Source organism: Dendrobates tinctorius, unplaced genomic scaffold (genome assembly GCF_039654945.1).
Source record: "Dendrobates tinctorius isolate UK_male_01 unplaced genomic scaffold, ASM3965494v1 ptg000011l, whole genome shotgun sequence".
Classification (NCBI taxonomy): domain Eukaryota; kingdom Metazoa; phylum Chordata; class Amphibia; order Anura; family Dendrobatidae; genus Dendrobates; species Dendrobates tinctorius.
The window spans coordinates 37,332,535-37,345,286 of NW_027361679.1; the positions used below are offsets into that span (position 1 = coordinate 37,332,535).

General features: G+C 48.6%; 1 protein-coding gene across 3 annotated transcripts in view; it reads right to left on the bottom strand.

Moving 5' to 3' along the window:
* SDAD1 (SDA1 domain containing 1) overlaps positions 1-12,752 on the bottom strand; it is a 204,422-nt gene that overhangs the window by 173,129 nt on the left and 18,541 nt on the right. For all 3 annotated transcript variants that reach the window (XM_073541097.1, XM_073541116.1, XM_073541107.1), the window contains exons 7-9: positions 10,954-11,011; positions 10,707-10,778; positions 10,518-10,619 (exon numbers count right to left, since the gene is read on the bottom strand). In XM_073541097.1, coding sequence (XP_073397198.1) covers positions 10,518-10,619; positions 10,707-10,778; positions 10,954-11,011 — 232 coding nt within the window. The remainder of the gene's footprint in view (positions 1-10,517; positions 10,620-10,706; positions 10,779-10,953; positions 11,012-12,752) is intronic.

The following is a 12,752-nucleotide window of genomic DNA, read 5'->3' on the forward strand; positions in this document are numbered from 1 at the left end:
ATTGAACTCGCAAGTGTGACCCCGGCTTACAAGTCATTAATGCCGCAAGCAGGAGAGAAAAAAAAAATAAAAAGTTTTATTCAGCTTTGCAGACACTATTCCACGATGTAACTATAACTAGTGAAAGGTGCACTTTAACAAGTTCAAGACAAAGTCATTTCATCCCCTTCGTGAACAGGCACAATTGCACATTTTTCATACATGCATCTTAAGGCATTATGCTTATGTCACTTTTGTACTCTTTTACATTTTTATGCCGATATTGGGGGAAAATATAAAGAAAAAAAAAATGAATAAGCTTTTTTTTCCCTTTTTTTATTGTATTTATAACTAGAAAAGACTAATATAGGAATTTTTGTGTACTCACCGTAAAATCATTTTCTCCGAGCCAATCATTGGGGGACACAGAGACAGTGGGTGTTATGCTGCTTGCCACTAGGAGGACACTAAGTAAACCAGAAAAAAGTTAACTCCTCCCCTGCAGTATACACCCTCTCGCTGGATGAGATTTCTCCAGTTCGGTGAAAAAAAGCAGTAAGAGCTTAAACAGTCAAGAACCATAACGGTGTCAAAACCAGAGAATGCTACAATGAGCCAGTAGGCTAAACAGGGTGTGTGCTGTGTCCCCCAATGATATCCTTTTCTCCGAGCCAATCATTGGGGGACACAGCACACACCCTGTTTAGCCTACTGGCTCATTGTAGCATTCTTTGGTTTTGACACAGTTATGGTTATTGTTGACTGTTTAAGCTCCTACTGCTTTTTTCACCAAACTGGAGAAATCACTGTTTAAGCTCCTACTGCTTTTTTCACCGAACTGGAGAAATCTCATCCAGCGAGAGGGTGTATACTGCAGGGGAGGAGTTAACTTTTTTCTGGTTTACTTAGTGTCCTCCTAGTGGCAAGCAGCATAACACCCACTGTCTCTGTGTCCCCCAATGATTGGCTCGGAGAAAAGGATTTTAAGGTAAGCACACAAAAATCCCTATTTCTCCTACGCCTCATTGGGGGACACAGACAGTGGGATGTCCTAAAGCAGTCCCTGGGTGGGGAGCATACATTTGCTAATCCCCATGTACCACTGAGTCAACACTGAGGTACTGCCGATTGCAGGCTGCGTCTGCCGAGAGCTGCATCCGCAGAGGCCCGACAATGAATTTGGTAATGTTTTGTAAAAGTATGCAGACTGGACCAAGTCGCAGCTTTGCAGACCTGTTCTGCCAAGGCCTGGTGCCGAATGGCCCAAGAGGCGCCCACTGAACGGGTAGAGTGCGCCTTAATCCCCGCTGGGACAGGCACGTTCCTGACACGGTAGGCTTCCTGAATCGCCAAGCGAATCCACCTGGCTAGCGTTGCTTTTGAAGCGGCTAGACCCTTCCTATGTCCCTCTGGAAGTATGAACAGGGCATCTGACTTACGGAAGGGAGCCGTCCGCGAGATGTACCGTCTCAGCGCCCTAACCTCATCCAGGGTGTGGAGGGCCTTCTCAATGCGATGGACTGCTGTCGGACAAAAGGAAGGCAAAACAATCTCCTCGTTGAGATGGAAAGAGGAGACGACCTTGGGCAGGAAGGACGGGGACATACTGAGAACTGCCTTGTCCTGATGAAAATTCAGGAATGGACAACGGCAGGACAGGGCCGCCAATTCCGGAACTCGATTGACTGACGTAATTGCCACTAGAAAGACCACCTTCCAAAAGAGGACGGTCAGTGAAACGTCTTGCAGCGGTTCGAAAGGAGTCTCCTGTAAGGCCCCGAGAACCAGGTTAAGGTCCCATGATTCCAATGGTTTTCTATAAGGAGGCGCCACATGGGAAACTCCCTGAATGAACGTCTTGACCTGAAGTTTGGCGGCAATTTTGCATTGGAATAGCACTGACAAGGCCGAAATTTGGCCCTTGAGCGAGCTAAACGCGAGGCCTGACTTTAATCCAGATTGAAGGAATTCCTATATGGCCGGAATGGAAAACACCAGAGGGGATCGACAATGATCCTTGCACCACGAAAAGATGGATTTTTGGTTCTTACCGTAAAATCTTTTTCTTGGAGCCTTCATTTGGGGACACAGATTACCATGGGTGTATGCTGCTGCTGCTGCTAGGAGGCTGACACTATGCAAAACAAGAAAATTAGCTCCTCCCCGGCAGTATACACCCACCGACAGGCACCAAGTACCTCAGTTGGTGAGAAAGCAGTAGGAGAAGCCACGAAAAACTCTGAACATATGTACCAACCCAACAAGGGACTCAAAGACCCAACACGGTATAACAAACAGGGAGGGTGCTGTGTCCCCCAATGAAGGTTCCAACAAAGAGATTTTACGGTAAGACCCAAAAATCCATCTTTCTTTATCGCCTTATTGGGGGACACAGATTACCATGGGACGTTCCAAAGCAGTCCTAAGGGCGGGAAGAGCAATAAAGGAACGAAAGAACAGGAAGGGCTTAGGTAGGTCGGTGCGCCACCGCCGCCTGCAGAACCTTCCTACCAACAACTGCATCAGACGAGGCCTGGGTATGAACCCTGTAGAACCTCGCAAAAGTGTGCAAAGACGACCAGGTCGCGGCTCTTCAAATTTTTAAAGCCGAAGCTTGGTGTCGAACGGCCAACGAAGCCATTACAGCCCGGGTGGAGTGAGCTCTCACTCCCGGAGGGGGCCGTTTTTCCTGAAGTATGCTTCCAGAATGGTAGAACGAATCCAGCGAGCGATTGTGGATTTGGATGCCAGGAGCCCTTTCCGGCGACCTTCAGAGATGACCAGCAAGGAATCGGACTGACGAAATGAAGCGGTCCTGGTGAGATAGACACGCAAGGCTCTAACTACATCCAGTTTGTGGAGTGACTTCTCTAGAGGGTGAGAAGGCGCCGGACAAAAAGAGGGGAGAACGATATCGTCATTAATGTGGAAAGAGGATACCACCTTTGGAAGAAAGGCAGGAACGGGCCTGAGGACAGCCTTATCCTGATGCAGAATCAGGTAAGGGAAACGACATGATAAAGCCGCCAATTCAGAAACTCTTCTGATGGATGTAGTGGCAATCAAAAAGGTTACTTTCCATGAGAGGAGGGATAGAGGAATGTCCTGGATAGGCTCGAACGGCGCCTTTTGGAGAGCGCTAAGAACGAGATTGAGATCCCACGGGTCTATTGGCGAATGATGAGGAGAAGCCACATGGGCGACCCCTTGGAGAAAGCCTGCGGTAAGGAAGCGAGCTCTCTTTGGAAGAGGATAGACAGAGTGGAGACCTGGCTCTTGAGGGTACTGAGGGACAGACCCGCATCCAAGCCAGACTGGAGAAAACCAAGTATAGATGGGATGGAAAATGACATTGGAAAGACTTTTTTATCGTCGCACCAACGGAAAAAAGCTTTCCAGTACCTATGGTAAATGCGGAAGAGGCTGGTTTTCTGGCCCTGATCATAGTCTGAATGACCTGGTTGGACAAACCTGATTCTCTCAGGATCGTGGCCTCAACGGCCATGCCGTTAAACTCAGAGACTCAGAATTCTCGTGGTAAAGGGGGCCTTGCGAGAGAAGATCTGGACGGTCTGGAAGCCTCCAGGGGACGTCCGTGAGCATGTTCACTAGCTCTGCGTACCAAGGCAGTCTTGGCCAGTCTGGAGCCACCAGAATCACTGGGATGCCTTCCGATTTTATCTTCTTGACCACTCTTGGGATCAAGACAAGAGGCGGAAACAGATAAGGAAGTTGGAACTGGGACCACGGAATTACTAGGGCGTCGCAAGCGATGGTTAGAGGGTCCCTGGACCTGGCTTCGAAGCGCGGAACCTTGTGGTTCATCCGAGATTCCATGAGATCGACATCCGGTGAGCCCCAGCGCTGGCATATCTTATTGAACACTATAGGATGAAGAGCCCATTCGCCTGATGCTAGGCTTTGACGACTCAGAAAGTCAGCTGCACAATTTTCCACCCCTGGAATGTGAACGGCGGAGATCGCCGGAACGTAACGTTCTGCCCAGCGCAATATCTTTGCCACTTCTGATATTACTTGCCTGCTGCGCGTGCCCCCCTGGTCGTTTATGTACGCCACAGCCGTGGCGTTGTCCGATTGAATGCGGACTGGCTTGCCTACGAGGAGAGGCTGCCAGCGGAGAAAGGCAAGGAAGATTGCTCTGATCTCCAGAAGATTGATGGTGAGGAGAGCTTCCTGTGAATTCCAGAGTCCTTGGGCCGTTTTCTGATGGAAAACCGCTCCCCATCCTAGAAGGCTGGCATCGGTGGTGATGACTTGCCACTGAAGCGGAAGAAAGGACCTTCCCTGTAGAACTGACGCTGGCATTGCCCACCAAGTTAGGGATTGCCTCACTCTGAGAGGGAAGAGAATGGGGCGGTCCAGAGACAACATGGTTTTGTCCCAGGCTGAGAGAAGGGACAGCTGGAGGGGGGGCGAAGGTGAAATTGTGCAAAAGGCACTGCTACCATGGAGGCTACCATCTTCCCTAGAACCTTCATGCAGGATCGAAGGGGAATGGGTGTTGGCCGTTTTAGGGTTCGGATTCCCTTGGAATGAGCTGCAAATTTTTCCCTCGGAAGGAACACCAGGGTTAGATTCGTGTCGAATTCCATGCCCAAAATGGTCAGGTGCTGAGTGGAGTTCAGGATGGACTTTTTTGTTGACCATCCATCCGAGAGGTGCAAGAGTATCCAGAGTTATGAGAAGACTTTGGAGACAGTCTCGGCAGGACGACCCCTTGATCAACAGATCGTGCAAATAAGGGATAATAAGAATCCCCCTGGAACGAAGAATGGCCATGACTGATGCCATCACCTTCGTGAAGACACAGGGAGCGGAAGCTAGGCCGAAGGGTAGGGCCGTGAACTGGTTAGTGATTTTCTTGGATCGCAAAACGAAGATATTTCTGATGTTGCAAACAAACAGGGATGTGAAGATAGGCATCCTGTATGTCCACAGAACAGAGAAATTCTCCGGGTTCCATTGAGGCTATCACCGATCGAAGGGACTCCATTTTGAAATGGAGAATCTTCACGTAGCGATTGAGCAATTTGAGGTCCAGGATTGGATGAAGGGAGCCGTCTTTCTTCGGGACTACGAAGAGATTTGAGTAGAACCCTGAAAACCGTTCTTTTGGAGGAACGGGAACGATAACTCCGGTGGAAAGAAGGGAGGAGACGGCCTGAAGGAACCCTGGAATCTGGGACCGCTGTCTTGGAGGTCGAGACAGGAAAAACCGTCTGTTTGGGGGGGGAAGCAAATTCGATCTTGTATCCGGATCCCTGACCCAAGCGTCGTCGACAACAGACAGCCAAGCGTCCATGAAAAAGGAAAGTTTGCCTCCCACCCTGGAACAACTTCCAGGTGGGGGGGGTGACCCATCACTTGGAGGAAAACCTACCGGCACGGGAGCCTGAAGACCTGGAGTACTGTCCTCTAGACCCTCCAGCGGGGAGCGGGTTTGTACGAAGGTTTTTTCTGCTCCCGTTCCCCAGAGGCGGAGGGCCGGTCTTGCTGGGCAGATCTGTCTGTGGAAGAAAAGGAACGAAAGGGCCTAAACGGCCGAAAACCTTTTCTGTTAAAAAAAAACGTTTAGGCCGAGACTGGGGAAGAGACGTGCTTTTACCACCAGTGGCATCGGAAATTATCTGATCCAGCTTGGCTCCAAAGAGCCTCGAACCATGTAAAGCCAGGTTGGTAAGCGACTTCTTAGAGGTGGTATCCACATTCCATGACTTAAGCCAAAGGACCCGGCGTATGGCTACTATGTTGCTGTTAGCCCTTGCTATGCAACCGGCTGCATCCAAGGAGGCGGCCAGCAAGTATTTACCCACATGATTAATTTGATCTGCCAGCTCATCTTGCGGGGCTGACGCCAAGATGCCCTTGCGAAGAATTTTTGCCCAAGCTGAAATGACTTTCGCCACCCAGGAAGATGCGAAAATAGAACAGAGGGAGGCGCTGGATGCCTCAAAAATTGATTTGGCCAGTGATTCTGTCTGTTGGATCTTTAAGCGATGCCCCGTCTGGAAGGGATAGTACTGTTTTAGAAGCTATCCGGGAAACTGGGGGATCCACCTCGGGAGCCTTGGTCCACTTTGTGAGCAGGTCCGCATCAAAGGGGTACAGCACATCTAAGTACCTGAGGCCTGAGAAACGTTGCTCAGGATGCTCCCAGTGTTTGGATAGGGTAGTATCGAACTATGTGATTGGGAAAGGTTCGAGATGGCGGCCTTGCTCGTTTAAAGAGAACAGAGCATTCCTGAGGGGGAGCATTATCTTGCGTAATTTTAAGGGTTTGGAAGATAGCCGAAATGAGACTATCGACCATATCTCGTGTTTATCTTTCACCCCAGGCGAGAAAGTGTATTTACTGTTATATCCACAGATTCCTCGCAGGCTGGAAGGGACAGACTGTTGATGAGCAGGTCGTCCAGATACGGTAACACCACTACTCCCCAAGAGTGGAGAATGGCCATGACAGTCGCCATGACCTTGGTAAAGACCCTGGGGGCGGTGGCGAGTCCGAAGGGCATGGCAACGAATTGGAAATGTTCCTCGTGAATTGCAAAACGCAGGAACTGCTGGTGGAACGGGCAGATCAGAATGTGAAGGTAAGCGTCCGTGATGTCGATGGATGCTAGGAACTCTCCTTTTTCCATGGAAGCGACAACTGAACGGAGAGATTCCATTCGGAATCGCCGTACCTTGACAAACTGATTTAACAGTTTGAGATCCAGAATGGGCCACATCGTCCCGTCCTTTTTTGGAACCACAAAAAGGTTTGAATAAAATCCCCTGAACCTTTCGAGATGAGGGACCGGATTGATGTCTCCGTCCCTTAGCAGAGCCTGAACAGCCTGAAGGAAGGCTCTTGTCTTTTTCTTGGGGGGGAGAGGAAGGGAAAAACAGAGTTGGAGGGGGACAAGAAAATACTGTCTTGTATCCGGAGGACACCAGCTCCCTGACCCACATGTCGTGGACGACAGCGAGCCAGGTGTGGCTGAAGGAAGGTAGGCGACCACCAACTTTGTCGGTGTCCGCCGGATACCGCAACAAGTCATTGGGTAGAAAATCTATGAGATCTGGCACCCCTAGATTCAGATGCCCTAGGCCTGGGTTTCCAAGAGCGGTTAGGTCTGTATGAGACCTGGGAGCCTCTGTCACCGCGCGGGGACCGACCTGATCCGGAAGAGAAGGTAGAGAAGGACCAACCGTAATTGTTGCGAAAAGATCGAAAACGCGTCGGCTGTTGGTTGCAAAACGGCCAAACAGCTTTTTGTTGAGGAAGCAATTTACTTTTTCCCCCGGTAGTATCAGAAATGAGCTGGTCCAGTTTCTCTCCAAAAAGACGACCAGTTTGAAAGGGGAGAGAAGTCAACAATCTTTTAGATGTGGCATCCGCCCGCCAGTCACGGAGCCATAGGGCTCTTCTAATGATCGCATTAGCGGCAGTTTGAGCAGCGCAACTGGCGGCATCAAAAGAAGCGTCCACAACAAAGTTCGCTGCGTGAATTATCTGCCTGGCGACAGTGGTTGCCTCCGGAAGATTGGTGCCTTGAAAGGAAATAATCAAGACTTCTGCCCAAGCGGCCATTGCCTCAGTGACCCAAGTCGCCGCGACAGATGGAAAAAGCGCCGCTCCTGAAGCTTCAAAAACTGAGAGGGCAAGGTAGTCAATTTGACGATCGGAGGGGTTTCTGACTGAGGAGCCCTCAGAAACGGATAGGAGCGTTTTAGAAGCAAGACGCGATACAGGAGGGTCCACCGGAGGGGACTGTAACCAATCCTTCATTAGGTCTAGATCAAAAAGGTATTTAGCCTCAGTAGACTTTTGCCCTGTGAACCGCTTATTGGCCGATCCATATGTTTCTGGACAATTTCCATAAACTCCGGATGGCTGGTAAATAACCTGCGCACACACTTGATTTTCTTAAATGAGATAGGGTGTGCTGGAGCGGGAATATTTTCCTCATCCAACTTCAGAATCCTGTTGACTGATTTAAAGCGACTCTTGATCAGTTGGGGGATTCTGAGGGGCTGACGTGTCAGATTTGAATTCAGAGTCATCCTTGCTGTGAACCTCAGGAGAGGGAGAGTGAGAGACAGGAGTCGCCGATGCTGAGGCGCGAACGGGACTAGGGGAGGCGTCATGGGTGCGCTTTCTAGAGACCTGACCATCCCTTGAACGAGTACGGCACCTGCTGGTGGACGGTTCCCGGCCGACGCCAGAGCCCTCCTCGGGAGGTAAGGACGCTTTCTGACTTAAAGAGTCCTCCCGGAGGGAGAATATAGCCTGGGTCAGAGATTCCACCAACCGTGACAGGGACGCAGCCCACTCAGGGGCACTAAATGCAAGAAGCCCGTCAGCAGCGGCGGCGAGGGGCGTTTGCGCGCAGGCTGGGTCGCAGTAAAAAACGTAGTGTGCTTCTTAGCAGCCCATTTAGCCTCCTTAGATTGAGACATAGCTCTCCTGAAAGGGTTAACGGCAGAGTGTCTGCAGCTGCAGGGAATGTGCCGGGAAGGGGTTAAGCTTTAATCTGAGGGCAGATGCAGCTTACCCACGGTCCTGTGCTGTGTCCCCTGGGAGGAATAGCGGTGGCCCTGTGGTGTCACCCGGTATCCGGCAAAGTGCACACCTCACAGCTCGTGTCCATAGCAGGCTGAGGTAAAAGACATGGCCCACGAGATTAGGATTGCGCATCTCGTAAGGAATGAGAGGCACCAAGAGGAGGGGGCGGCGATGCACCACCGCTGACGCTAAGTCAGAGCTTCTCCCGGGGACCAGGACCTGACCCCATACCTCCATTCCAGGGCTCAGGAAGGCCGCGTTGTCCGAGGCCATCCATGCAGGTCCTCTCATCCTCCTGGGCTGATGTAGCAGAGCTGGAGGAGTTCTTAAAGGGGTATGCTTAATCGATCCTCCCTATGGCAGGGTGATGGAGAGCTATGGGGCTGATTCAGGGCATTCGGAAGCGCTGTTGCAGTCCTCCATTGCACTCCAGGCGCTTGCCCTCGTATCCGTGGATTACCGGGACCGTAAGGATCATCGCCAGGGGAATCAGCCCGAATCATCGCAGGAAAGTGTATGGGGAGGTATACTCCGCGTGCTTGCCTGTTGTTGGTTCGGGGGAGAGCGGGCCGTAGAAAGGAACCGTTGCCCCCTTCACTCCGTTAATTAAAAAATAAAAATTTACGGAAAATTCAAAAATAAAATAAAAACGGTGGGGTCTGAAGCCAGACCCAAGTGCCTCCTATAGACACTAAGCAAGAACTGGAGAAATCTCATCCAGCGAGAGGATGTATACTGCAGGGGAGGAGTTAACTTTTTTCTGGTTTACTTCGTGTCCTCCTAGTGGCAAGCAGCATAACACCCACTGTCTCTGTGTCCCCCAATGAGGCGTAGGAGAAAACATTTAAATGGTGTCCCCCTTTCTGTAACAAATATTTTTATAAAATCAGACAAGTGGGGTTTTTTTTACCTCCCCAATCTGGGTGGGGCAAGAAACAGATTTTTTCCCCACAACCTGTCATCAAGATTTAGCCCTATAAACTAAAGTCATGGCTATAATGGCACTATAATGCCGATTTATCCGATACCCGACGGGTCTTCTTCTGGTTCTGCGCCCCCCCCCCCCACTAGCCACCTCTGCTCTCTGCTTCTTGCGCAGGTCACTGATTATTCAGTGACCTGCCTCCTTTTTAAAATTTGTGAAGGTGGCACGTGCGCAGAGTGAGTTTGCGTCCTGTGTGAAGGACTTCAATAAAACGATGCCGGAAGCGGTGCATGCATAGCTCGAGATTTCGGCTCCGTGAATTTGTCACTGAGCTAAAATCTAGATCTGCGCATGCCAGCACCATTTTATTGAAGCCCTGCAAACAGGACACAGACTCACAATGATAGCGGCGGCATGGAATTTTAAAATCAGAAGACTATGCCTCCATGCTCCGCCCCAAAGCACACAAGATTCCATTTTATGAAATCTACACAAGGTGAGTATTCAAAAGCCACTGATAAGATCCTTCACATCAGGTATCCGATAAATCATAACTATAGTGCCATTATAGCCATGACTTTAGTTTACAGGGCTAAATCCTGCTGACAGGTTCTCTTTAAATATTCATTTCTAACTTTGTGCCATTTAAAAGAACTTTTAAAAAAAAAATCTAAAATTTCTCTATAACTGGGGCTGACATATTAGAGCTGATCTAAGTCTGTTAGGACCTAGTAGCTCATGCTCCCTCTGTCACTCTGTGATCACAATTACTCGGTCCAGAGCAGAAATCGCTGTCAACGCTTCCTTTACTGTGTACTCGGCGCATGTTCAGAGATGGATAATCAGCAATCTTATGCAGCTGCGTTCTATGCAATGAAGTTTTAGAACATCACTGCCGAATACTATGTGGATCACCCAAACGTTTAATGTCTATGAGCAGTGCTGAATTAGTTATTGTCTTATATAGATTATATGTATGAAACATGAAGTCAATCCCATATCAATAAACAATATTGCTTAAAATGTCTACTGCATATGCACCTTCAAGACTTTCATGGCTTTCTCCAGTTTCTTCTTGCTCTTTGTATTCTTTTTCCCAGTGGCATATCTCACCATTAGGTCTCTTGCAGTTGGTCCGTCATCCTTTAAATTAAGAGGGAATTTAATTTACTCAAAAAAAAATAATAATAAAGTCTGCAAAAATTAAATATCTATCCTGACAGGACTAACCTCCGACTCAGAGTCACTGTCTTTCTTTTCATTGTCCTTTCCAAGAAAAAATTGTAAAGCTGCGACCAGGATCTGAGAAGGAAAAAAGAAAAGAAAAAAAAAAAAAAAAAAATCACATCGATTAAAAGCAATGTATCACCTGACATTTTCCACCCAGTAGCAAATTAGTAATTTTAATAGGTGAAAAAAATAAATAAAAGAATGAAAAAAAAAAAAAAAAAATTTGGATTAAAGTTTATAAACTTACTTTAGTGACTTTAGAAAAACAGGCGGTTGTTATTACATTGACTGTTTTAGCATGATTCCTGAAAAAAAACAAAAAAAACAAGCTATTAAAGAATATAAACATCACTTAACATAAAAGGATTTTTGGTACTTACTGTAAAATCTCTTTCTTGGAGCCTTCATTGGGGGGACACAGGTTACCATGGGTGTATATGCTGCTGTCGCTAGGAGGCTGACACTAGGCAAAGAAAAAAGGAAGTAGCTCCTCCCCAGTACTATACACCCACCGACAGGCACCAAGTACCTTAGTTAGTGTATGTGCACACGTTACGGATTCTGCTGAAGATTTTTCCATGCAGATTTTGCTAAATTCGCAGGTAAAATGACCTGCTTTTACCTGCGGATTTAGTGCAGATTTCCTGCGGATTTTCTGCAGTTTTTGTGCGGATTTCCCCTGCGTTTTTACACCTGTGGATTCCTATAATGGAAGAGGTGTAAAACCGCTGTGTAATCCGCACAAAGAATGGACAAGCTGCGGATTCAAAACCGCAGAAAATCTGCGCGGAATTTTCCGCAGCATGTGCACAGCGTTTTTTATTTTACATTGCATATAATGGTACTGTACACCGCAGGAGAATCAGCTGGGGATCCGCAGGGCCAAATCTGCTGCGGATCCGCACCAGAATCTGCAACGTGTGCATAGAACCTTTAGGCTATGTGCACACGCTGCGGATTCTGCTGCGGTTACGCAGCGTTTTTGGCCCTGCGGAACCGAAGCAGTTCTGCTGACATGGTAAAGTACCATGTTAGCCTATGGGTTTTAAAAACCACTGTGCCAACGCTGCGCTTTTTTCCGCGCGGCTTTGCTGCGGTTTACAAACCGCAGCATGTCAATTCTTTGCGCGTACTCCGATGCGGTTTCAATCCTTCTCCATTGTTACTGAAAAATCCGCACCACAGAAAACTACATGTGCACATAGCCTAAAGCAGTAGGAGAAGCAACCAAAAACTCGACATATGTACCAACTCAGCAGCAAAAGGCACGTAGGCCCAATGGAGGTACAAACAATTTGGGAGGGTGCTGTGTCCCCCAATGAAGGCTCCAAGAAAGAGATTTTACGGTGAGTACCAAAAATCCTTCTTTCTTTATCGCTTTATTGGGGGACACAGGTTACCACGGGACATGCCAAAGCTGTCCCCAAGGGTGGGAAACAGAAAACAATGCAAGACCTGAAAAGGAAAAACTGCGGATCTGGGGTTAGATCCAGGTCTGCCTCCTACAGACACTAAGCTTAAACTGAGGTACTTGGTTCCTGTCAGGGGGTGTATACTGCTGAGGAGGAGCTACTTCCTTTTTGCTTTGCCTAGTGTCAGCCTCCTAGCGACAGCAGCATACACCCATGGTAACCTGTGTCCCCCAATAAAGCAATAAAGAAATAATTATTTGCCACACACCATTAGGGTGTAAAACTAATTCAGTGCATTGATGAGCGAACCTGCTGGGATAAGATGCTATGCTCAGGTGATAACCGAGTGTCTCCGGCATGCTCGAATAATATGTTAGAGTCCCCGCAGTTGCATGTCTCACAGCTGTTCGACAGCCGCAACACATGCAGGGATTCCCTGTTTGCTGGCCAATCCCTGCATGTGTTGCGGCTGTCTAAAAGCTGCGAGACATGCAGCCGTAGGGAAGTGAACATATTTTTCGAGGATGCTGCAGTCACTTGGTTAGCACCCGAGAATACTAGCATAACGCCTTATCCGAGTGCGTTCACTCATCACCAATCAAGAGCATATTAACCGCTTCACGCACAGTGACGT